The sequence below is a fragment of the Xenopus tropicalis genome, chromosome 6 (genome assembly GCF_000004195.4).
Source record: "Xenopus tropicalis strain Nigerian chromosome 6, UCB_Xtro_10.0, whole genome shotgun sequence".
Classification (NCBI taxonomy): Eukaryota; Metazoa; Chordata; class Amphibia; order Anura; family Pipidae; genus Xenopus; species Xenopus tropicalis.
In genome coordinates, this window is record NC_030682.2 from 39,954,054 (window position 1) to 39,980,066 (window position 26,013).

The 26,013-nt window shown below is 45.4% G+C and overlaps 3 protein-coding genes across 7 annotated transcripts; 2 read left to right on the plus strand and 1 right to left on the minus strand.

Moving 5' to 3' along the window:
* The first annotated feature begins 1,886 nt into the window (after positions 1–1,886).
* Positions 1,887–3,259, plus strand: LOC116411731 (serine/threonine-protein kinase SULU-like). The gene is made up of 2 exons (XM_031904558.1): positions 1,887–2,378; positions 3,025–3,259. Exons 1-2 carry the CDS (start codon positions 2,144–2,146, stop codon positions 3,150–3,152), a joined length of 363 nt encoding a protein of 120 aa, XP_031760418.1. The 5' UTR covers positions 1,887–2,143; the 3' UTR covers positions 3,153–3,259.
* Positions 3,260–6,544: 3,285 nt separating this feature from the next.
* LOC116411671 (nuclear pore complex protein Nup160-like) lies at positions 6,545–12,854 on the minus strand. Of its 4 annotated transcripts, none has more exons than XR_004223262.1 (11): positions 12,521–12,545; positions 10,539–10,616; positions 10,274–10,410; positions 9,250–9,443; positions 8,939–9,086; positions 8,751–8,859; positions 8,249–8,366; positions 7,605–7,746; positions 7,331–7,456; positions 6,880–6,984; positions 6,545–6,771 (listed from the first exon to the last, which is right to left on the minus strand). XR_004223262.1 is itself a non-coding variant. In XM_031904437.1 (11 exons), the coding sequence occupies exons 8-11, from the start codon at positions 7,719–7,721 to the stop codon at positions 6,670–6,672; spliced, it is 450 nt and encodes a 149-aa protein (XP_031760297.1). In that variant the 5' UTR covers positions 7,722–7,746; positions 8,249–8,366; positions 8,751–8,859; positions 8,939–9,075; positions 9,250–9,443; positions 10,274–10,410; positions 10,539–10,616; positions 12,567–12,854; the 3' UTR covers positions 6,545–6,669. The 4 variants fall into 4 exon arrangements, 3 of the variants coding, with proteins under 3 accessions (XP_031760297.1, XP_031760295.1, XP_031760296.1); XM_031904437.1 differs by lacking the exon at positions 12,521–12,545 and adding an exon at positions 12,567–12,854 and having other exon boundaries at positions 8,939–9,075; XM_031904435.1 differs by lacking the exon at positions 12,521–12,545 and adding an exon at positions 12,567–12,680.
* Positions 12,855–19,797: 6,943 nt separating this feature from the next.
* On the plus strand, positions 19,798–24,040 carry LOC101735220 (serine/threonine-protein kinase 3-like). Of its 2 annotated transcripts, XR_208729.4 has the most exons (5): positions 19,799–21,145; positions 21,351–21,423; positions 21,539–21,714; positions 22,361–22,568; positions 22,725–24,038. XR_208729.4 is itself a non-coding variant. In XM_004915408.4 (4 exons), the coding sequence occupies exons 1-4, from the start codon at positions 21,127–21,129 to the stop codon at positions 22,486–22,488; spliced, it is 396 nt and encodes a 131-aa protein (XP_004915465.2). In that variant the 5' UTR covers positions 19,798–21,126; the 3' UTR covers positions 22,489–24,040. The 2 variants fall into 2 exon arrangements, 1 of the variants encoding a protein (XP_004915465.2); XM_004915408.4 differs by having other exon boundaries at positions 19,798–21,145; positions 22,361–24,040.
* Positions 24,041–26,013: the final 1,973 nt, after the last annotated feature.

Here is a 26,013-nt window from a genome sequence, read left to right on the forward strand (position 1 = left end):
GCGAGAGGCAGGATCAAGACCCCCTCCGAGATTTATAAGGTGAGTAGGAAAGAGGTAAAAAACTGTGCCCCACTCACTGCTACTGCTGTAGGGGCTGCAGGTTTTGTACCACCGGGGAATATTATGTTATCAATAAAATCCCCCTTTTATTCTATTTTCCAGCCTCCTGATGTTCGGCTGACCACGGGGGTGTGCTCCTCGGACGGGGCGGCGCTGCAGCCGTTTATTAAGGTAAGGACCCCAGCAAATTCCTAGAGGGGTGAAAGTGCTGTCTGCTGCCCCTGCCCTGGGCCTAAAGAACACACAAGCTGACATATCAGATTGCTGTTTTGGGGGCCACATGGGGCCATTTCTTGAATGTAAGTGAAACCTTTTTGTCTGTGTTACAGGGTCTCCACCATCGCAGAGGAGTGGTGGCCGTGAAGATGGCGAACATCACCTGGGTAGGGAACTTTCTAGTTTCCATTCTCCATAATAATTCCTATTGGTGGGGTTGCCTATGGGAGCTAAAGGGTTTTTTTATTATTCCACCCCCAGGATATGAGACGTCAGTTCGCAGGGAGCTGAAGTTCCTCCAGCAGTTCGGCGGCCACAAGAACGTCGCCTCTTACCACGGAAGCCTATTACCAGGCTCCACTGCAGGAGAACTCATTGGAGCTCCTGGAAGTAAGGAATTATTTGCTGTATCTTGTTCCTCCCGCTTGTGCCAAAGAGATCTCCATTGGAGGAATATAATCCCTGGCCTGACACCATTTCTTTCTATTGCAGGTTGTTCTTGAGTTCTGTGAGGGGGGCTCCCTCCAGGAACTCATCAACACCAACAGCAAAGCCTGAAGGAGCCCTGGATTGGTTACATCTGCAGGGAAGTATTAAAGGTTAAGGCCAGAATAACCCCTTAAGGACTCATCTATGATTCTGCATTAAAAAAAATATATATTGATTTTTTGTACATCATCATTATGCTAAAATGTATTACACTCTTTGTCGGGAATATTGAAATTTCATATCTGTTATATTCTTATAACCTACATCTCTATCCCCCCAGGGGCTCCACCACATCCACCAGCACCGGGCCGTACATAGGGACATCAAGGGCCCGAACATCATGCTGACGAAGGAGGGGAGAGTGAAGCTGAGTGAGTAGAACTTACAGTTATAAGATGAATGGATGGCGGGAAGCTTCTGTGAATATGGAGTCAGAGGGTTTCATAATTCAGGTTTTTATTGTATTGCATTTAAAAAGTCTGTTTCCATTCATAAATATAATCTGTTATTTCAGTCGACTTTGGACTCTGCAGGGACCTGGACCCAAAGACTGGACTGTGCCACGAGCCTGAAGGGACTCCACACTGGATGGCACCCGAGGCCATAAGGTGGAACGGCAAGGACCCGTCGTACGACACCAAAGTGAGTTGCACTTATAATACTTGGCACAACAGGGTGCATTTACCTATCAATGTTAATGGGAGATAGAAGCAGTGGGAGGAGTCGATGGCACTTTCCTTCAGCCTCTCCCCTCCTCTCTGCACAAATGGGTGCTACATTCAGTTAGCGGCAGTTCAGGTTACAGGAGAGCTAAACACGAAGCCATTGGGGCCATTTCTTCCATCAGTGCTAAGTGGGCGAGTTTTAATTGGTTCTGTATTTTCCATTCATTGTATGCAGGCACTGATGGAAGAACCACCCCAGTAACAACTGAATCACCCACTAACCCAGTTCTCTCCTTCTAACGCTCTTTGGTGTCTCTTTTCCAGTGTGACATCTGGTCGCTGGGGATAACCGCCATCGAAATGGCCGAGGGAGAACCACGTAAGTAAATTACAACTCTACATACAGGAGTATTGTTGGTGGGAACCTTATTAATTTATAGAAAAAGTTTTTTTTTTCCTGCTAAAAATACTGAATAAGCCCCAATACTTCCCATTCTGATACGGAACATCTGCTGCTCAAAATATTAAATAAATAGCATATAGACATGTTTCATTGTTCTGATATATGTGTTTCTAACTTTCAGCATACTACGACCAACGCCGGGTGGAGCACTTAATAATCAACAACCAACCACCGAAGCTTCGGGCAGAGACCTGGTGAGTCCTTCCCAGCTCATGTCACTAGATGTTCCCACAACTCAGAGCTGAACTGAATGAAATGGGCTCTGTATTCACCAGATAAAGCTAAAAGCTCTTTTTCCTTTCTTTACAGGTCACAACAATTCGTGTCCTTCTTGGACTCCTGCCTGAAGAAGGATCCTGCGGAGCGATGGAGCGCTGAGGAGCTCCTGCAGCACCCCTTCATCGCTGGACTGCCGCCTAAGAAGATCGTCAGGGCTGAGATTCGAGAACATCTTCAGGCTCTGAAGAAGTGGCCGGCCAAGAAAGGTGAGGGGATCCATTGTATCTGGTACAACTGCACCATCAGGAACATTAAACTGAGAAGCTGTTGGGCTTGTTATAGTGGCGCTAGGGATAATGAACATATTTTAAGGGCTACATCACCTTAATATTACATTTCAGTACAATGGTGACAATGGGATTCTAAAGCAATTTACAGTTGGTCTTCAGTTTTCATTTTTGAAGCTTTATTCCATAGCTTTAAATCTCAAGTACTAGTTGGTTGCAGTTACCCTCTCAAGGGACCCAAGTGAGTAATATGGCCGATCATACTGCTGCCATCACACCACAAGTTTGGGTTTAAACAGAAAACCTTTTTTGCCAATGAGCTTAACTGCAGGGGTGTGGGGCTATGGGCCGGCCTGGGGCTAGCTGCAGAGTTGGATGTCTCTTCGGCAAATGAATAGACTCAGTTTAGAGGGCGGGAAATCACTGCAGCTTATATAGTGGGTTTGGATAGAACCCGGGCCCATTTGCTTTATTCCCTCCAGGAACTGCTCTTTGGGAAGGAATTTGTCTGTGGGACATGACATGTTTATATTAAAGTATACTCCTATATTATTTCCAAGCATTTCAACAAAAGCAGGAATGTAATTGTGGCTGTTTCCTTACTGTGGCTTTATTTTCTATACAGGAGTGAAGGAAGCAGCTCTCTGGGCCAGGAAACAGCTGCGTCGCACTTGTTACTTCTGCGCACACAAGACCTTGGCAGAAGAAAAAGCGGCTCAGCAAATGGCACTGGAGGGCTTTCCTTGTTGTTGATCCTGTGGCCAATAACATCTAAAGCCCAGGATGAGTCTCCGCAACAACATCCTAGGAGAAAGAAACACAGACAGAGAAAGGTACCGTCTCCATTTAATCAAACAAAATATAAAGACTTAGAAATAGACATTATTCTATAAATAGAGTCTTTTGCACCCATTGTACTGTCAGCCAGTCCTGTGCAAAGGAGAATTCATAATGATACATTACTGACTGATTTTTATTTTATATTACAGCTCCACCAGCAGCGTCCGCACCTCCATCTGAATTCCACCCATGGCTTCTACTTTTCATGCAACTTTGGCTCCACCACCAGTCTCTTCTCCTTCTACTGCTCCTCTCCCACAGACTTTGTCATGCCACAACACCACCTGCATCTACAGCTCCATCTGCATTGCCTATTGCATTTACCACAGCTACATTGTCACTCTTCCACCAGTGGTATATTTTACTTTACAGTACTGCACCTCAACCTGCAGGCTCTTTCTCCAACCTCTGTGCGTCAAACTACCACAGATTGAAAAGCGGCATTCACAGTTCCACCAGCGGTATTCTTGTTTGTAAAGACCGCAGCTTCATCAGTGGAACATTTGCTTGTAAATAACATCCGTCTTTTCATTTATCTTTGGCTCTACCACCAGCCTCTCTTTACTATTCTGCTGACCCTCTTCCAGCAGACCAACCCACTAATACATGACAGCATATGCAGTTCCAGCTACCTTAGCTCAAACAGCGCCTCCATTTACAGCTATTTACAGTCTTACCCACCAACATTTGCATTTCAAACAACCACAGCTCCAGCAGTTACAGTATATCCGCCATACATTTCCACAGCACTGCTAGCGCCATTCATATTTCACCACAGCTCCACCAGTTGGACCCTCTTTCCTTTATTTTACTAAACCAGTACACCAGCAGGCTCAGCCATCATGCTAATGCACCTCCACCAGCATCTTCTTCTTTCCAAGGCCACCAGTTGGGCATTTTTTTCAACTAACACAGGGGCCTCCTTTTGAATATGTGTAAGAGCAACCAGTTCCAACACTTTTACTAATAGCTGTTGCCTTCACATTCCATCACATTTTAAGCCCTCCTAAATTCCTCCACGCAAAATCATCTCCTAATCCTTTGCTCCATCTGCACCTCCAGTGGTGTTGCTTCTTCAAATCATCTCCTCCAACAATACATTCACCACCTCACAGCACCCTAGCAGATCCCTCCACAATCCACTAAGAATGCTGCTCCTACATTAGATTTCTTTAACAAAGGAACATCTATAGGAACATTGACATAATGGCAGAAGTTGATCCAGGGACTTGTCCGATTGCCCTTTGGGAGTCAGGAAGGAATTTTTCCCCCTGAGGCAAATTGGCTCCGGCTTCAAATGGGGGTTTTTGCCTTCCTCTGGACCAACTACTAAATAGGAACATTCCATCTACACTAAAACTTAATAGTGAGTCCTTTCCAACCTAAATTCAAATAAATTTATCTATAATACATAAATATGATATCTATTTTATAAATAAATATTTTACTACACACTTAAATGGTGTTCTTGTATTTTTATAGTACCATAGTATTGCCAGGGAATATTAGGGAGGATTTGAGCCTGTGGTGCAAGGGAAAAGGGTAAATAAAAAAAAAAGTGAAATCAGGGGGCGGGGGGTTGGTGAAGAGAAGATAAAAATAAATAAAAGTAGGGGATCATTTGGGACCAGCTGATAAACATTTAGTATTATTTGGGCAGCGGAAGGGCAGATCTGTGGGTATAATGCTTCTTTGCATTGTGCATCAGCCCATCCACTAATTGCCCCACTAATAAAAGTATGGCGGAATATTAGGGACCACAGGAAATGTAAAGTAAAGGTGGCGTGGGAGGAAAAGGGCAGAGCAAGGGTTAAGGTTATGTAATTGCAGGGTACAGCCACGTCAGCTTCTCAGGCCCTGGCCTTTAAAGGACAAGGAAAGTCTAATTCACTTGGAGGTGCCAAAATGTTAGGCACCCCCAAGTGACTTAGACTTTCCAACATTCTGGTTGTAGTGATATGCACCATTTTCTGGCGTTACTTGCTCTTTAAGAAGGGCCCCATTAACCCACAGAAGGTGTCAGCGACGCAGTGAGAGTTCAGCTTCTAGCGCCATTGGCCTCCTGCCCCCCCCCCAGCATGGGCAGAGAAATCGGCACAATCTCCCATAATGCAATATGCCAAGCTACGAGATACCTACAGAGGTGAGTTAGGTCCACAATAACTGCCGACGATGCCTTCAAATATAACAGTATTAAAAGGAAATCAAAGCAAAATATAAAAATAAAATAGTGCCCGGTGAAAGAGTGTAATTCTTAGCAACTTTCCAATATAAATTCAGGACAAAGCAGTACCTGTCAGTCCCTTAATAATGCCTGCACTGCTGGCTCTGACTATTAAACCAATGTAGCAGCTGCCTAATTAGCCTGTAAGGAAGCAATGCAAGAGATTGTGGTAAATGGAGTCTTGGCAGGAGGGGAGCTGGCTTCTGCTACATTGTTTCCATAGTGAGAACCAGCAGCGAGGACAGAGAGAGAGAAAGATGGTATTGAACGCATATTGGAAAGTTACTTAGAATTATATTCTCTTTCATTTTGCAAAATATCCTGTTTGAATTTTCTTTACAGAGCACTTTACCTTGAAATTATCTTTCTCCATTTCCAGCAAATCAGGTTTGTGACACATAGGAGGCATGGACTGTGCTACCTGCACTGCTGGTTCTCACTACTGAAACAATTTAGCAGTTCCCAGCTGGTTAATTAACCTGTAAAAAAAAAAGTGTACAAGACATTGCAATAAATAGAGCCATGTTTGGTGTTTTCGCTACATTGTTTCCATAGTCAGGACCAGCAGTGAGTGCGGAGACAAAAGCAACGGAAACCTTATCTAAACTTTAGATAACAAAAAAGTATCATCTGTGAACAAGGATGTTCATATTCAGGTATCTAGAGATTTAAAATCACATGACATGCGTTCAACTGAACTACAGCCAGATCCTAAAGGATTCTGACTCCCACTGCACAATGGAGACAACCACTAACACCCAGATCCACCCTCATTATGCCAAAAACCTCCCATGATCCACCCAAAATCCAACTCTCCTCTAATCTGTCTCTTGGGCCCTGCCCCACCATGGGGCGCTTGATTCAGTCACCCTCCTGAAAGCTACCCAGCTCTTGTACAGTATGTTGGGCAGACTATGAAAGAATAAAGCAGAAAGCATATTACAGATATCAGTGGATCTGAGCAGGAAAAAGAGGCAAATACCAACAGCAAACACAGTGTATGAATCTATATATTCAGTAGGACATGTGGCAGGGGGTTTGGGGCTGATTAGGAAACGGCCCACAGACAGACAGACATAGGAACATCATACAAAATAGTTTATTTTTACAAAACAGAAAACTAATGACATTATTATGAATTCTACACTGAATTATAAACATGGTGCCTGGTTTCCATCGGTTCCTCAGAGCCATCACTGCGCAACTTTACGCCCGTACCGGCTTCTGCACTAATTTTTTGTAGTCGTCGGTGGCTTTCTTCAGCTTCTGGAAATATTCATCCATTTTCCTCTGGAGTTTGCCCAGAATCTGCAGGGAAAAAAGGAGAGAGAATATTTTGGTTGCTGCTGTCAAATTCATGGGTGGAGTAAATTTTAAAAGATTTATATGAAACAGGGAGGGAAGCAGGGAACTTACGGCCTGATTGTGTTGGTTATTTTCATTCTCGCCCAGAGCCAGTCGGAGATGGTCAATAGCTGAATAAGGGAACCAGACCAACTGAGACGTTGCAGAGAGAGGAGCCTGAGAAAAATAGATATGTCACCACGTCATGATATTTACTAATATTATTCTTTGTACAGTGCTAGCCTGCTCAAGTGGGACTCCCAGTCCAATCTGGATGAAACCCATGGAAACAAATAACACACAAACTCCATACAGAGAGTGCCCAGGGTAGAAATAAACTCAGCTCCCCAGGGATACATGGCAGCCATGCTAACCCAGCAATGTCCCCTAGCCTAGCTGAATGAGGAATGTCTCTGGGGCTCAAAATAAATCCATATTCTGTGGCACAGAACACAAACGCACCATGCAAATATTCAGTGATGGCTTCTGTATGAGCGTCTTTATGTAACAGGGAGGCACTTACCTGTATTCCAAAATACTGGTGGCCTTTGCCTAGAAGTGCGTCTACATATTCTAACACCAGCTCTGCAGCCTCTTCCAGCAGGTCATACTTGAGGTAAAGCCGGAGCAGTTCTGCTGCATCCATAGCCTGAAATTGGACACGCATTTGCAGAACGTTACTGCCGGAGAAACAACCGCTAGAGCTTTAGTATGGAGGAAGTGACTGACAGGGACTGGGAGGCCTGGGCCGGTGTGGGAGGCTGCTACCCAGCAGTATAAAGCAATAGGATACATACCTTGTAACGGTTTATTAACCAGTTGGGCAGAGGGACTCCGTGAGACAGCAGTTTATTTAAGATACAGTGATGATACATTGTGTTCTTTGACTCGTATTTATCCAGATAGGAGATCATTAACCGCCATGCTTGATCTGTAGCACTAACAGGAGATGGGACATAGGTCATCAGTGTGTAACCTGTCTGCATGTAAGCGGCCTACACAATTCATATAGCCAAGTAATGCAATCTCTTATCATTCTGGGGACTCCAGGCCACACTGAAGGGCTAAGTCTGTGTGGCTGCTGCAATACTGCCTGCAGAAAGGGATCTACACTGGGCAGTGGCAGCTCTGTTTCTCATAGGTCTATACCAATGAGCTATAATACGCTGCCTATAGATCTTTTCCTTACATAGCAAGGCATATTAAATAAATGTAAATAAAGCACAAACTAGCTATACACCATGTCTCCATTCCAACGGATGTTACTTGGGGTTGAAAAGCCTTAAACATTACTACTTCACCTCCCGCTCTACTGAAATACTCACTCGGTTTCGGTTCCTTTGAACTCACTGACATGACAAGCCCTTTGGCACGTTGCACAGAGCTGACCAGCACTTAAAGCATTATTCTATCTAGGTGTCAGATGAAAAAAATGAAATACCTGGACTCCTTGATAGTAATAACAGTCGCCAGTTGATTGGCTGCCAGCCATTCCCATGCCTCAGCTGCCTCCCCGCCCTGCTGCAACCTGATGCATCTGAACTTGCACTAATTTAGAGCTTAAGGGCAAAGACACACGGGGAAACTAGTCACCATGATTTTTAAAAACCACAGTCGCAACTAATTTCACACAGAAATGTACAAGTCGCTGCATGTTAAATATACCACTAAGCAAAATTCACCATTATTATAGCCCTGGCAATTAGTCACAAGCTCATTTTCAAAAAATCCAAAAAATTAAGCACAACTAGATTTACCTATATCATTTGCAACTTTCAGCCAATTCCTTTGCTGGTGTCTTACAGGAACTTGTATAAAGGATTAAGATGTGCTTTTCAATACACTGCCCAGGAAATAAAGCACAGCCAGTCCCTAATGCCGCACTCTTGATGATCAATATTTAATATTCACTGTCCCAACAATTCCCTATAAAGTATACGCACCTTCTTTACTTCTTTCTTAGTAATGATGGGTAAACTGATGCTTCTTATGGTTTCTTCTTTTGCCTCCTTAGAGGGCCCGCAGGAAACCTCAGAGGCCCCAACTGTAGCACTAAAAGCAAATACACAATCATTATACCTCAGAAAAATTTTACCAAAATAAATGGGTTAAACCTGAATGATGTCGGCACCTGTTTGTGTATCCTTGAACCCCTTGAACTTGTGTGGCGAGACACTGGGGCAGTTCCCAGGTCACTTCATTGGTCTGAGTGTTCCAATAATAATGACAGCCTGTATTTTCATCCCATACTTCCTGCCAATCGCCCATCTCAATTGCAACTGGGAAGAAATGAAAGGGTATATAAGAAACAGTACCATCATCCAACAAATGGAAAACTAAAGACAAACTGCTACTGCGGTTACAAAGAAAAAAATGAAGACACCTTTATCAGTTTTGCATTCAAACACAGAAGTCAATGACAGCCATCACAGGAAATCTCACCTCCAGCCAGAGAGCACTGAGTATCAAACTGCCACGCATGTCCTGCCAAACTCTGGTCTCCTCCATTATGTGTGGCGGTGGTTAAAGAATGAGCATCTTTGGGATCAGGCCTTGGTGGTGTTGGACACACGGCAGATGTGACAGAGGCATCGCCATCGGGGGGGGGGGAGTGGAGCAGTGATAGCATCAATTTCCTGAACAGTAAAAGCAAAGACATCAAAATATCAGTAAATCATGTTTTCTATTGCCTTCATACTACACACTCACCATAACATTAGTCATTACCCTGTGTAACTAAAGGTGGCCATACACTGTAAGATCCGCTCGCTTAGCAAGGTCGCCAAGCGAGTGGATCTTCTTCCGATTTGCCCACCTACAGTAAAAATGAAACCTGCCCCATCAGGATTTCAGGGTCGTCGGTGCCAAATTGGTCTAAAGGACCGATATCGACAGCTAAAATTGCCCCGTGTATAGTCACTTTAACATTCCACGCCCCCCCCCAGAAACTCTAGGCTCCCTCAGTTCTTTTCCTTAATCTCATGCTTATCCAAATTGTTCCCATTCCCCTAACATCTTAAACCACCTACAGTTAATTGCCTTTATAAAAGGACCCAGATTCTGGATTTTGGCTACAAGAAAACACAATAACACACAAAAGCAAAATATGCTCTGCAGGCAGAACAACTGGGAGGTCAGAGTTTAATGCACTGCTGTTCTGACCCCTGAACCACTTGCAGAGCAGTGGTTGGATGAGGTGAAGGGACACAGTGCTCTGACACGGCTCACACTGCAGGGTAAAACATAATCCAACAGGCAGGTAGAACAGCTGTAGTAGTCACACTGAGAACTCCACTGAAAATTTACACCAATGGCCTATCATTTGCAGCCCTGACCCTACTGCTGGATCTGCTTCAAAAGATAATGGTCAGACTGTGACTGCATTTTAATAAAGACCCGCAGAAGTGATTACAATACTCAGATCATTAGTACAGTACAGTGGTTAAAGTACAGCCAGGTTCCGTACCGCAAGGAAATTAGCCAAGGTGCTGTCAATATCTGCAGATGTGTTGGCCTTTGTAGAAGATCCTACTGAGGCTTTTACAGGAGAGTCAGTTTCTTCTTCATCGCTATCTGTGTATGCGCCCAGCAAACAGAGTCCACCTGCAATAAAAAGGCACACATTAAATGCCAGTATATATCTATATATATCTATATACATATATCTATATCTGTGTGTGTGTAAATACCTATGGAAAACAGAAAACATGATGCCCCATAAAGATTCTTACCGGTGGGTTTAACCACTGCGGGCTGCAGTTCAGTGATTCCGCCTGTAGGAGGTGCCATTTTCTGGGCATCACCATCGTCTAAAAACAATAGGGAAATGTGCATGAATATATTAGAACATGGAATGTCATTCTTACCAAACACAATATCAAGGAAATACCCCCCACACTTTTATTTCTGTGGATGTGCCACGTCAACTGGCCTGAGAGATAGCTGCGCTGTGTCCCAGCTTAGCGGCTGCACAAAAGCATTTCTCTATGGGATAATATTGCATTATAGTCAGTTTCCCCACCAAGCCCCCACTTGAACATTTGAGGACATGCACAAATAGTAAATGTGGGTTCCCCACAGAACAATGGTAATTGCTTTTCAGCCCCCTATACACCCACCATACTGTCCCCCCCATGCGCCCATACTGAACCCCATACAGGCCCCCCTATGCACCCATACTGAACCCCATACAGGCCCCCCTATGCACCCATACTGCCCCCCATACAGGCCCCCCTATGCGCCCATACTGAACCCCATACAGGCCCCCCTATGCACCCATACTGAACCCCATACAGGCCCCCCTATGCACCCATACTGCCCCCCATACAGGCCCCCCTATGCACCCATACTGAACCCCATACAGGCCCCCCCTATGCACCCATACAGGCCCTCTATGCCAGCATACTGGCCCCCCTATGCACCCATACTGAACCCCATACAGGCCCCCCCTATGCACCCATACAGGCCCTCTATGCCAGCATACTGGCCCCCCCTATGCACCCATACTGCCCCCCATACAGGCCCCCCTATGCACCCATACAGGCCCCCCCTATGCACCCATACTGCCCCCCATACAGGCCCCCCCTATGCACCCATACTGGCCCCATACACCCATACTGAACCCCATACAGGCCCCCCTATTGCACCCATACTGAACCCCATACAGGCCCCCCTATGCACCCATACTGCCCCCCTATGCACCCATACTGCCCCCATACAGGCCCCCCCTATGCACCCATACTGCCCCCCATACAGGCCCCCCTATGCACCCATACTGCCCCCCATACAGGCCCCCCTATGCACCCATACTGCCCCCCCATACAGGCCCCCCTATGCACCCATACTGCCCCCCATACAGGCCCCCCCTATGCCACACTACCTGCCCCCCAACCCATACTGAACCTCCAAAATCCCCATACTGACTCCCTATACAATCAATCTGACCCCCTATACACCCACACCGACCCCCCCATACCCATACTGCCCCCATGCACCCCCATACCGGCCCCCCCATACACCCATACTGCCCCTATACACCCACACGACCCCCTATAAACCCACATACTGCCCCCCATACACTCACATACTGCCCCCTATACACCCACACCGACCCCCTATATACCCACACCGACCCCCTATACACCCACACCGACCCCCTATAAACCCACACCGACCCCCCCATACACTCACACTGCCCCCTATACACCCACACCGACCCCCCCATACACTCACACCGACCGACCCCCCCATACACCCACACCGACCGACCCCCCCATACACCCACACCGACCCCCCCATACACTCACACAGACCCCCCATACACCCACACCGACCCCCCCCATACACTCACACCGACCCCCCCATACACTCACACCGACCCCCCCATACACTCATACTGGCCCCCCCATACACTCACACAGACCCCCCCATACACTCATACTGGCCCCCCCATACACTCACACAGACCCCCCCATACACTCATACCGGCCCCCCCCATACACTCATATTGGCCCCCACCCCATACACTCATACTGGCCCCCCCCATACACTTATACTGCCCCCCCATACACTCATACTGCCCCCCCCAAACCGACCCCCCCCCCCATACACTCACACCGCCCCCTGTGAGGCCCAGAATGCTTGGCACCATGGGGGGAACGTAGGGAGCCATAATATGATACACGGCAAGCTATAAGCCCACCATTACTATTACACTGTAAGCTGCCTTGTTCTGTAGATGATTCTGTAGGGGCAATTACCAACAACAGGAGGCACAACCAGGGGCACTTTCACCTCCGCTATTCATCCGGGCTGTGGGAGCAGGGAGCCCCGGGGCTGGGGGGAGCAGGGAGCCCCGGGGCTGGGGGGAGCAGGGAGCAGCAGGGAGCCCCCGGGGCTGTGGGAGCAGGGAGCCCCGGGGCTGGGGGGAGCAGGGAGCCCCGGGGCTGGGGGGAGCAGGGAGCAGCAGGGAGCCCCCGGGGCTGTGGGAGCAGGGAGCCCCGGGGCTGGGGGGAGCAGGGAGCCCCCGGGGCTGGTGGGAGCAGGGAGCCCCCGGGGCTGGGGGGAGCAGGAAGCCCCGGGCTGGAATGTGATGTTATACCCCCACCTATTGGCGGGAGGAGAAACTGCAATTGTAGATCTGCCATGTCAATAAAGCCTTTCTGAAAGGAATCCTGAGATGAGTGTTGTTTAAATCCGATGGGTTATATTTGAGCAAAACTCCTATTGGCTACAGCAATATTTATCTTTGATGCCCCTGTGCCTTCTGTCAACATGGGGAACTGTACAAATCCACTAATGCAATATGTTGGGTCCCCTAGTGATTTAAATGGCTAACCTTGTGGCCCAGGAAGGTGTGCGCCTTCCATAATAATTGTACCAGCCTGGGTTAGGTTCTTAAAGACCACCGTGCTGCCCTGTTTGATCCCGGTCCCACTGGGCAGGCAGTATAGTACATGTTTTATTCCTAAAGTTTTGGTTGGACTAAAATGGGCGCCAATGTGTTGTAGTTATACCACTGCCAGTCTGTGTAATGAACTAAAGCAAAGACATCCCCGCCAGTGTTCACTATGGGGTTATTCACTATCCAACATCCTGCAGCTCCGTAGCTGATATTATACTACTCCCAGCATCCCTGAAAGCCTTCAGCTGGATATGTTCCTCTCCCAATGGGTTTGCATAGGGTGGAGAAATGAGTACATATGGATATATGGATGAAGAAGTGACATTGGTTACTTGGTGGGTGCCCAGCGCTTGGAGCTGCCCGTACACAGAAAGATCTACAGACATTCCGGTCTTTTAGTGTATGGCTGTATTAAAGCGCTGGGCACCCACCAAAATAACCCGTTTTTCACACACAGTAATTGGGCCTGCAGCACAACATAACATAAAAATAAATATCAAATCTAGCTTTATAATATATCCGCTTTCAAGTTGCCACGGTGATGAGCCCAGGTTTAAGGGAGACAAAACTGCAATGAAAATAATTTACAAACCACAAAAATGACCACCAAACAATTGTGAAGAGAAACATTTTATTTGCGGCATTTCTGCATTGTGTTAAATAAAGGCCCTGTATAGGGGCTGACGCAAAGTAGAAACTTCCTGCAGTTGGTCTGTGTGAGAGAAATCAAAGAAGAACATTATAACATTTAATATATTTAATATTTCCTTTAATGTAACCCTAATTTCTCAGTGACTCAGATGGGGTTATACAATGCAATGGGGTGAGGGCAGGGGAATGAGGCGGATGGGAACCTTTGGCCAAGGTGGGAGATCACTGGAGACCCGCAGTTAATAAGTGGGATCTATTAGCAGCCAGTGCCAACATCCCAGGGCAGGTAATTACCCTCTGGGTAACGTTCATATCCAGAGAGGATCATAGAAGCTCATTTTCAGTTCTGGAAAATCACTGGGACACTGGGTAGCGCCTGGGGTATCAGCCTTGGTTCTCATTTCTCTCTGTAAGTTACACTGTATTTACAGCACAAAATATGACCCCATCACTGTTAAGTTGGTTTATACTTTATTTCAGTGTAAAACATGGCATTTCGTACATAATCATTATGTTATATATGTCAAATAATATTCTGTGATGCTCCCAGCCTCCAACTGTCACTGCCATAAGTCTGACGCTGCCATAAGTCTGACGCTGCCATAAGTCTGATGCTGCCATAAGTCTGACGCCGCCATAAGTCTGATGGCTGACGGTTGGTACTTGCCTGGGAGAGACCACGGGCTGAAGTAAGGGAGACAGTAATGATTGTCTTTAATTGCTCTGCTCCCCAGTTTAGTTTTAACTGTCACTTGGTTGCTAGGGTCCCACTTACATGTGTAGCAAACTTGCAGCCAATCACAGTTGGAATAGGAAAGCACATTGGCCGCACGGCTTACTGTCAGTTAAAATAACGGTTTTCTCACTTTCATTTCTGGCATCAGAGGTAAGTGGAGCGCGCCACACGCTGGGGGGGGACATTTCAGGAAAATAATGGCATAAATGCATAAAATGGCTATGTAATTGCGTCACTAGGTAGCGCCTGGGATATTGGCATTGGTTTTGCACATATTCTGTCAGTTTAATAAATATAAAATGTGATTATGGGAGGGTTGGGGAGCAGGGAGACTACAAACCTCTCAGGATTGATACATAAAGTATAAAATAATATTTGGGATTTAGATTCCTCTTCTAACATTCACATTTTTCTGTATTTTACAAAGTGAAAGTTTGAAAATGTTTAAGGAAAAAGTCTGAAATCTCCCATTGTCCCATCCACTAACGGTCGCTCTGACAGTGTTTGAGTGACAGTTGGACATTTGGTCTTCAGGTTTCTCTCTAATGCTATTAATATATTTCTCTCTGTATCTCACTTTGTATATAAAATTGCCTTATTTAAAAGCTTTTTAGGCAAAAATCCCAAAGTTGTCACTTCCCAGCCACTAATGCTCCCCCTGACACTGCCTGGGGCTGGTGACAGTTAATGACAGTTAATGACAGGCAGCCATTGCTTTCCTCTGATCTGAAACTTACAGTGCTCCCAGCCTGCAGCCTGTAGTCCTATAGCTGTTAATATAAATCTTATCCGCGCTTAGGTCCAACTATAGGACTGTAGAGAAGAAGAAAAAAAAAAAACGTGTGTAATTAACTTAATTAAATATGTGATATTGAGCAAAAGCAGCCCTCCTCTTTACTAATCCTTTAGTGCCCACAAATAAAATTATTAACTCAAATAGAGTCGGCGCTTGCTTAATATAGTGAAAAAATAATCAGTAAATTACTTACTAGAATAAAAAATCAAGTGCTGAAACAAATTTATATTTATTGAGATAAGTAGATATATTACACCATAGTACAATCAATTAAATAAAATAATCAATTCAGTGAATAAAAAGGATTAAAAAGTAACCAAATGAATTTTATATACTGGAGACATTAGGTAGAAATTCATTAATTACAATAAAGGACAGAAGATACCTACAAATAATATACCCTAGATTGCCTATCTACTAGAATTCATTCAATCAGTATAGATCAGAATAATTAAATCAAAAGGAGAATTCAGTTAGCAGACTCATATTAAAAACAGAGAAAATCAGTATATACAGTTAAAAAATGCAGTACTGTATATACTGATTTTCTCTGTTTTTAATATGAGTCTGCTAACTGAATTCTCCTTTTGATTTAATTATTCTGATCTATACTGATTGAATTAATTCTAGTAGATAGGCAATCTAGGGTATATTATCTGTAGGTATCTTCTGTCCTTTATTGTAATTAATGAATTTCTACCTAATGTCTCCTGTATATAAAATTCATTTGGTTACTTTTTAATCTTTTTTATTCACTGGATTGATTATTTTATTTAATTGATTGTACTATGGTGTAATATATCTACTTATCTCAATAAATATAAATTTGTTTCAGCACTTGATTTTTTTTGATTTTTCACTATATTAAGCAAGCGCCAACTCTATTTGAGTTAATAGTCCTATAGCTGTCACTGACCTACATGTCCCAGCATCCCCTATCAGACCTGCAGCCAGTAGTCCTATAGCTGTCACTGACCTACATGTCCCATCATCCCCTATCAGACCTGCAGCCAGTAGTCCTATAGCTGTCACTGACCTACATGTCCCATCATCCCCTATCAGACCTGCAGCCTGTAGTCCTATAACTGTCACTGACCTACATGTCCCAGCATCCCCTATCAGACCTGCAGCCTGTAGTCCTATAACTGTCACTGACCTACATGTCCCAGCATCCCCTATCAGACCTGCAGCCTGTAGTCCTATAACTGTCACTGACCTACATGTCCCAGCATCCCCTATCAGACCTGCAGTCCTATAACTGTCACTGAACTACATGTCCCAGCATCCCCTATCAGACCTGCAGCCTGTAGTCCTATAACTGTCACTGGCCTTCATGTCCCAGCATCCCCTATCAGACCTGCAGCCTGTAGTCCTATAACTGTCACTGACCTACATGTCCCAGCATCCCCTATCAGACCTGCAGCCTGTAGTCCTATAACTGTCACTGACCTACATGTCCCAGCATCCCCTATCAGACCTGCAGTCCTATAACTGTCACTGAACTACATGTCCCAGCATCCCCTATCAGACCTGCAGCCTGTAGTCCTATAACTGTTACTGACCTACATGTCCCAGCATCCCCTATCAGACCTGCAGCCTGTAGTCCTATAACTGTCACTGGCCTTCATGTCCCAGCATCCCCTATCAGACCTGCAGCCTGTAGTCCTATAACTGTCACTGGCCTACATGTCCCAGCATCCCCTATCAGACCTGCAGCCTGTAGTCCTATAACTGTCACTGGCCTACATGTCCCAGCATCCCCTATCAGACCTGCAGCCTGTAGTCCTATAACTGTCACTGACCTACATGTCCCAGCATCCCCTATCAGACCTGCAGTCCTATAACTGTCACTGGCCTACATGTCCCAGCATCCCCTATCAGACCTGCAGCCTGTAGTCCTATAGCTGTCACTGACCTACATGTCCCAGCATCCCCTATCAGACCTGCAGTCCTATAACTGTCACTGAACTACATGTCCCAGCATCCCCTATCAGACCTGCAGTCCTATAACTGTCACTGAACTACATGTCCCAGCATCCCCTATCAGACCTGCAGTCTGTAGTCCTATAACTGTCACTGACCTACATGTCCCAGCATTCCCTATCAGACCTGCAGCCTGTAGTCCTATAACTGTCACTGACCTACATGTCCCAGCATTCCCTATCAGACCTGCAGCCTGTGTTCCTTGTCACCTGTTTGCTAGGGTCCCAGCCAACGTAGCACCATTTCTATGTGTGGTGATCAAACAGCCAATTACAGTTAGGCTATGAATGTAGACTGTGATTGGCTGTTACCCATACAGGTATATTAATCTTTCCTATAGAGGTGAGTGGAACATACAGACACTCACACAGGCGATACAGTAAAGCAGCCCCATCATTCCCAGTCCAACTGCTGTTCTCTCATATGAAATCCAAAATAAGTACCTGTACTCCCCTCCTTGTTTTTCTATGGGATCCCCTCTATTTGAGAGCTGCCATTATTGATACCCCCCGGCCCATGTATTGGTACATTCTGTTTAACACTCAGACTTTCAGTATCTCTTGCTAGTAATGATGGCATCACATGGGCTGGAGCAAGGGATTGTGGGAGTTCTAGTAACAGCTGAGCGCTTCATGTTATGTAGCCATGATCTCTAACATCAGGAGGCCCCCAGCCAATCACTATTGTCACATACCCAAAGGCCAGCTGTGCATGCTGGGAGTTTGTCAGGCCAAACTGCATTCTGGGAAAGGAATCTCTTTCCTGCTTCAACTGTGCCCATTTTTATGGGAATCCCTAAAAGCTACAGAAATGCAGAGCCAGGGGGGATTTCAAAGGTCAAATGATCTGATTCCTTTTACAGATGGGTGAGATTTAGATGGGATCCGATCCGCAGGTCCCCTCACTATCCGGCATCAGTTTATAGGCACGGCCATTTGTTTCCTAAGAATTCTGCTCTGCCCAGAGGTAGTTAGCACCTCCATAGATACAGTATATATATATATATATATATATGTTACACAAACCTACAGCTCCCAGCATGCCCAGATAGCCTTTGCAGCTCCCCTTCTGAACTAAGAAACACAAGTAGGGGGTCAGTACAAGATGGCACAGATATTTCAGCAGTTACTGGGCTGCATCTGCCCCATCAGCCGCTCCTTACAGCTGGGTGCCATGTATAATGCCAGGCATGACAGGAGCGCATTGGAGTATAACAGTGTCAGTTCCCCAACCTGTGGCCCCCCAGCTGTTACTGAACTACGGCTCCCTGCTTCCCTGTCAGATCTCCAACCTATGGCGCTCAGTTGTTTGTGACCAATAAAGTATGGTGGGGATATCGTGCTGCTGTGAGGCTGCTCCTCATCGGCAGGGACTGGGCCTCATGTTATAATAGAAGGAAGGGATGGTGCCAAATACAGGGCAATGCTGCAACCTGTTTCACTCTCATTTCAAGGGGAACTTCACCTTATATGCTGTTATTGCACAGATTTATGTTTAGGATGCCATTTAGGGTCTGTTTGTAAAATGGGAGAACTGGTCGAGGGTGTGAGTACTTATATAAGGCAGTGTATCCTGATGTGTGTAGCAGAGAGGCCCAGTGCATATGAGCTCACAATCTCTTTTTTCCCTCTCCCCATAAAGTGAAAATTACGAGCGATTCTGAGCGATACCGAGCAAATCCGAGTGATTTCAAGGCATTTTTGGCGAGATTTTTTGTGATTTTTTTTTTAGAGATATTCAGCGAGTTTATAACTCATTTTTGACGCTTCTTAGGAAATAACATCTTCCATAGACGTCTGCTGATATCTCTATTTTATACCCAACTGCTCTTTTAAGAGCAAGAAGACCGGGGCGCAATGCCATCCTGCGCCCCCTGGAGGAAGGTAAGGGAGCTGCTACGGTTTCATTTGAATGAAGGGTCTGGATGTACAGAGTATAGAATGTAACAGAATCTTTCTCTTTTCCCTCAGCGAGAGGCAGGATCAAGACCCCTCTCCGAGATTTATAAGGTGAGTAGAAAAGAGGGTAAAACTGTGCCCCACTCACTGCTACTGCTGTAGGGGCTGCAGGTTTTGTACCACCGGGGAATATTATGTTATCAATAAAATCCCCCTTTTATTCTATTTTCCAGCCTCCTGATGGTCGGCTGACCACGGGTGTGCTCCTCGGACGGGGCGGCGCTGCAGCCGTTTATAAGGTAAGGACCCCAGCAAATTCCTAGAGGGGTGAAAGTGCTGTCTCTGCCCCTGCCCTGGGCCTAAAGAACACACAAGCTGACATATCAGATTGCTGTTTTGGGGCCACATGGGGCCATTTCTTGAATGTAAGTGAAACCTTTTTGTCTGTGTTACAGGGTCTCCACCATCGCAGAGGAGTGGTGGCCGTGAAGATGGCGAACATCACCTGGGTAGGGAGTCTTTCTAGTTCCATTCTCCATAATAATTCCTATTGGTGGGGTTGCCTATGGGAGCTAAAGGGTTTTTTTATTATTCCACCCCAGGATGAGACGTCAGTTCGCAGGGAGCTGAAGTTCCTCCAGCAGTTCGGCGGCCACAAGAACGTCGCCTCTTACCACGGAGCCTATTACCAGGCTCCACTGGAGGAGAACTCATTGGAGCTCCTGGAAGTAAGGAATTATTTGCTGTATCTTGTTCCTCCCTCTTGTGCCAAAGAGATCTCCATTGGAGGAGATATAATCCCCGGCCTGACACCATTTCTTTCTAATGCAGGTTGTTCTTGAGTTCTGTGAGGGGGGCTCCCTCCAGGAACTCATCAACACCAACAGCAAATCCCTGAAGGAGCCCTGGATTGGTTACATCTGCAGGGAAGTATTAAAGGTAAGGCCAGAATAACCCCTTAAGGACTCATCTATGATTCTGCATTAAAAAAATATATATTGACTTTTTTGTACATCATCATTATGCTAAAATGTGTTACACTCTTTGTCGGGAATATTGAAATTCATATCTGTTATATTCTTATAACCTACATCTCTATCCCCCCAGGGGCTCCACCACATCCACCAGCACCGGGCCGTACATAGGGACATCAAGGGCCCGAACATCATGCTGACGAAGGAGGGGAGAGTGAAGCTGAGTGAGTAGAACTTACAGTTATAAGATGAATGGATGGCGGGAAGCTTCTGTGAATATGGAGTCAGAGGGTTTCATAATTCAGGTTTTTATTGTATTGCATTTAAAAAGTCTGTTTCCATTCATAAATATAATCTGTTATTTCAGTCGACTTTGGACTCTGCAGGGACCTGGACCCAAAGACTGGACTGTGCCACGAGCCTGAAGGGACTCCACACTGGATGGCACCCGAGGCCATAAGGTGGAACGGCAAGGACCCGTCGTACGACACCAAAGTGAGTTGCACTTATAATACTTGGCACAACAGGGTGCATTTACCTATCAATGTTAATGGGAGATAGAAGCAGTGGGAGGAGTCGATGGCACTTTCCTTCAGCCTCTCCCCTCCTCTCTGCACAAATGGGTGCTACATTCAGTTAGCGGCAGTTCAGGTTACAGGAGAGCTAAACACGAAGCCATTGGGGCCATTTCTTCCATCAGTGCTAAGTGGGCGAGTTTTAATTGGTTCTGTATTTTCCATTCATTGTATGCAGGCACTGATGGAAGAACCACCCCAGTAACAACTGAATCACCCACTAACCCAGTTCTCTCCTTCTAACGCTCTTTGGTGTCTCTTTTCCAGTGTGACATCTGGTCGCTGGGGATAACCGCCATCGAAATGGCCGAGGGAGAACCACGTAAGTAAATTACAACTCTACATACAGGAGTATTGTTGGTGGGAACCTTATTAATTTATAGAAAAAGTTTTTTTTTTCCTGCTAAAAATAGTGAATAAGCCCCAATACTTCCCATTCTGATACGGAACATCTGCTGCTCAAAATATTAAATAAATAGCATATAGACATGTTTCATTGTTCTGATATATGTGTTTCTAACTTTCAGCATACTACGACCAACGCCGGGTGGAGAACTTAATAATCAACAACCAACCACCGAAGCTTCGGGCAGAGACCTGGTGAGTCCTTCCCAGCTCATGTCACTAGATGTTCCCACAACTCAGAGCTGAACTGAATGAAATGGGCTCTGTATTCACCAGATAAAGCTAAAAGCTCTTTTTCCTTTCTTTACAGGTCACAACAATTCGTGTCCTTCTTGGACTCCTGCCTGAAGAAGGATCCTGCGGAGCGATGGAGCGCTGAGGAGCTCCTGCAGCACCCCTTCATCGCTGGACTGCCGCCTAAGAAGATCGTCAGGGCTGAGATTCGAGAACATCTTCAGGCTCTGAAGAAGTGGCCGGCCAAGAAAGGTGAGGGGATCCATTGTATCTGGTACAACTGCACCATCAGGAACATTAAACTGAGAAGCTGTTGGGCTTGTTATAGTGGCGCTAGGGATAATGAACATATTTTAAGGGCTACATCACCTTAATATTACATTTCAGTACAATGGTGACAATGGGATTCTAAAGCAATTTACAGTTGGTCTTCAGTTTTCATTTTTGAAGCTTTATTCCATAGCTTTAAATCTCAAGTACTAGTTGGTTGCAGTTACCCTCTCAAGGGACCCAAGTGAGTAATATGGCCGATCATACTGCTGCCATCACACCACAAGTTTGGGTTGAAACAGAAAACCTTTTTTGCCAATGAGCTTAACTGCAGGGGTGTGGGGCTATGGGCCGGCCTGGGGCTAGCTGCAGAGTTGGATGTCTCTTCGGCAAATGAATAGACTCAGTTTAGAGGGCGGGAAATCACTGCAGCTTATATAGTGGGTTTGGATAGAACCTGGGCCCATTTGCTTTATTCCCTCCAGGAACTGCTCTTTGGGAAGGAATTTGTCTGTGGGACATGACATGTTTATATTAAAGTATACTCCTATATTATTTCCAAGCATTTCAACAAAAGCAGGAATGTAATTGTGGCTGTTTCCTTACTGTGGCTTTATTTTCTATACAGGAGTGAAGGAAGCAGCTCTCTGGGCCAGGAAACAGCTGCGTCGCACTTGTTACTTCTGCGCACACAAGACCTTGGCAGAAGAAAAAGCGGCTCAGCAAATGGCACTGGAGGGCTTTCCTTGTTGTTGATCCTGTGGCCAATAACATCTAAAGCCCGGGATGAGTCTCCGCAACAACATCCTAGGAGAAAGAAACACCGACAGAGAAAGGTACCGTCTCCATTAAATCAAACAAAATATAAAGACTTAGAAATAGACATTATTCTATAAATAGAGTCTTTTGCACCCATTGTACTGTCAGCCAGTCCTGTGCAAAGGAGAATTCATAATGATACATTACTGACTGATTTTTATTTTATATTACAGCTCCACCAGCAGCGTCCGCACCTCCATCTGAATTCCACCCATGGCTTCTACTTTTCATGCAACTTTGGCTCCACCACCAGTCTCTTCTCCTTCTACTGCTCCTCTCCCACAGACTTTGTCATGCCACAACACCACCTGCATCTACAGCTCCATCTGCATTGCCTATTGCATTTACCACAGCTACATTGTCACTCTTCCACCAGTGGTATATTTTACTTTACAGTACTGCACCTCAACCTGCAGGCTCTTTCTCCAACCTCTGTGCGTCAAACTACCACAGATTGAAAAGCGGCATTCACAGTTCCACCAGCGGTATTCTTGTTTGTAAAGACCGCAGCTTCATCAGTGGAACATTTGCTTGTAAATAACATCCGTCTTTTCATTTATCTTTGGCTCTACCACCAGCCTCTCTTTACTATTCTGCTGACCCTCTTCCAGCAGACCAACCCACTAATACATGACAGCATATGCAGTTCCAGCTACCTTAGCTCAAACAGCGCCTCCATTTACCCACCAACATTTGCATTTCAAACAACCACAGCTCCAGCAGTTACAGTATATCCGCCATACATTTCCACAGCACTGCTAGCGCCATTCATATTTCACCACAGCTCCACCAGTTGGACCCTCTTTCCTTTATTTTACTAAACCAGTACACCAGCAGGCTCAGCCATCATGCTAATGCACCTCCACCAGCATCTTCTTCTTTCCAAGGCCACCAGTTGGGCATTTTTTTCAACTAACACAGGGGCCTCCTTTTGAATATGTGTAAGAGCAACCAGTTCCAACACTTTTACTAATAGCTGTTGCCTTCACATTCCATCACATTTTAAGCCCTCCTAAATTCCTCCACGCAAAATCATCTCCTAATCCTTTGCTCCATCTGCACCTCCAGTGGTGTTGCTTCTTCAAATCATCTCCTCCAACAATACATTCACCACCTCACAGCACCCTAGCAGATCCCTCCACAATCCACTAAGAATGCTGCTCCTACATTAGATTTCTTTAACAAAGGAACATCTATAGGAACATTGACATAATGGCAGAAGTTGATCCAGGGACTTGTCCGATTGCCCTTTGGGAGTCAGGAAGGAATTTTTCCCCCTGAGGCAAATTGGCTCCGGCTTCAAATGGGGGTTTTTGCCTTCCTCTGGACCAACTACTAAATAGGAACATTCCATCTACACTAAAACTTAATAGTGAGTCCTTTCCAACCTAAATTCAAATAAATTTATCTATAATACATAAATATGATATCTATTTTATAAATAAATATTTTACTACACACTTAAATGGTGTTCTTGTATTTTTATAGTACCATAGTATTGCCAGGGAATATTAGGGAGGATTTGAGCCTGTGGTGCAAGGGAAAAGGGTAAATAAAAAAAAAAGTGAAATCAGGGGGCGGGGGGTTGGTGAAGAGAAGATAAAAATAAATAAAAGTAGGGGATCATTTGGGACCAGCTGATAAACATTTAGTATTATTTGGGCAGCGGAAGGGCAGATCTGTGGGTATAATGCTTCTTTGCATTGTGCATCAGCCCATCCACTAATTGCCCCACTAATAAAAGTATGGCGGAATATTAGGGACCACAGGAAATGTAAAGTAAAGGTGGCGTGGGAGGAAAAGGGCAGAGCAAGGGTTAAGGTTATGTAATTGCAGGGTACAGCCACGTCAGCTTCTCAGGCCCTGGCCTTTAAAGGACAAGGAAAGTCTAATTCACTTGGAGGTGCCAAAATGTTAGGCACCCCCAAGTGACTTAAATCGCTTACCTTGTACCCCGGGGCTGGTGCTCCTGTTAGGAGAAAACAGCACCAGCCCGGGGTACCTGTTACGAGCGCTTCCTTGTTCCCTATTCGCGCTGCTGCTTATTGTCCGGGACAGGCGCATGCGCAGTACAGTGAAACGCCGATCGCTGCTACCCCGGGCTGGTGCTGTTCTCTCCGTACAGGGGCACCAGCCCGGGGTAAAAGGTAAGCGATTTAAGTCACTTGGGGGTGCCTAACATTTTGGAACCCCCAAGTGACTTAGACTTTCCAACATTCTGGTTGTAGTGATATGCACCATTTTCTGGCGTTACTTGCTCTTTAAGAAGGGCCCCATTAACCCACAGAAGGTGTCAGCGACGCAGTGAGAGTTCAGCTTCTAGCGCCATTGGCCTCCTGCCCCCCCCCAGCATGGGCAGAGAAATCGGCACAATCTCCCATAATGCAATATGCCAAGCTACGAGATACCTACAGAGGTGAGTTAGGTCCACAATAACGCAGATGATGCCTTCAAATATAACAGTATTAAAAGGAAATCAAAGCAAAATGTTAAAATAAAATAGTTCCCACTGAAAGAGTGTAATTCTTAGCAACTTTCCAATATAAATTCAGGACAAAGCAGTACCTGTCAGTCCCTTAATAATGCCTGCACTGCTGGCTCTGACTATTAAACCAATGTAGCAGCTGCCTAATTAGCCTGTAAGGAAGCAATGCAAGAGATTGTGGTAAATGGAGTCTTGGCAGGAGGGGAGCTGGTTTCTGCTACATTGTTTCCATAGTGAGAACCAGCAGCGAGGACAGAGAGAGAGAAAGATGGTACTGAACGCATATTGGAAAGTTACTTAGAATTATATTCTCTTTCATTTTGCAAAATATCCTGTTTGAATTTTCTTTACAGAGCACTTTACCTTGAAATTATCTTTCTCCATTTCCAGCAAATCAGGTTTGTGACACATAGGAGGCATGGACTGTGCTACCTGCACTGCTGGTTCTCACTACTGAAACAATTTAGCAGTTCCCAGCTGGTTAATTAACCTGTAAAAAAAAAGTGTACAAGACATTGCAATAAATAGAGCCATGTTTGGAGTGTTTTCGCTACATTGTTTCCATAGTCAGGACCAGCAGTGAGTGCGGAGACAAAAGCAACGGAAACCTTATCTAAACTTTAGATAACAAAAAAGTATCATCTGTGAACAAGGATGATCATATTCAGGTATCTAGAGATTTAAAATCACATGACATGCGTTCAACTGAACTACAGCCAGATCCTAAAGGATTCTGACTCCCACTGCATAATGGAGACAACCACTAACACCCAGATCCACCCTCATTATGCCAAAAACCTCCCATGATCCACCCAAAATCCAACTCTCCTCTAATCTGTCTCTTGGGCCCTGCCCCACCATGGGGCCCTTGATTCAGTCACCCTCCTGAAAGCTACCCAGCTCTTGTACAGTATGTTGGGCAGACTATGAAAGAATAAAGCAGAAAGCATATTACAGATATCAGTGGATCTGAGCAG

Coding starts and splice junctions, on each gene's coding strand:
- LOC116411731 (XM_031904558.1), top strand. CDS start 2,144: ATGAAATGGGCTCTGTATTCACCAGATAAAGCTAAAAGCTCTTTTTCC. Junction 2,379..3,024: donor GAAGTGGCCGGCCAAGAAAG/GTGAGGGGATCC, acceptor TTTTCTATACAG/GAGTGAAGGAAGCAGCTCTC.
- LOC101735220 (XM_004915408.4), top strand. Junction 21,424..21,538: donor AAGCTTCGGGCAGAGACCTG/GTGAGTCCTTCC, acceptor CTTTCTTTACAG/GTCACAACAATTCGTGTCCT. Junction 21,715..22,360: donor GAAGTGGCCGGCCAAGAAAG/GTGAGGGGATCC, acceptor TTTTCTATACAG/GAGTGAAGGAAGCAGCTCTC.
- LOC116411671 (XM_031904437.1), bottom strand. CDS start 7,721: ATGATCTCCTATCTGGATAAATACGAGTCAAAGAACACAATGTATCAT. Junction 6,985..7,330: donor ACCAGTATTTTGGAATACAG/GTAAGTGCCTCC, acceptor TATTTTTCTCAG/GCTCCTCTCTCTGCAACGTC. Junction 6,772..6,879: donor ATAACCAACACAATCAGGCC/GTAAGTTCCCTG, acceptor TTTTCCCTGCAG/ATTCTGGGCAAACTCCAGAG.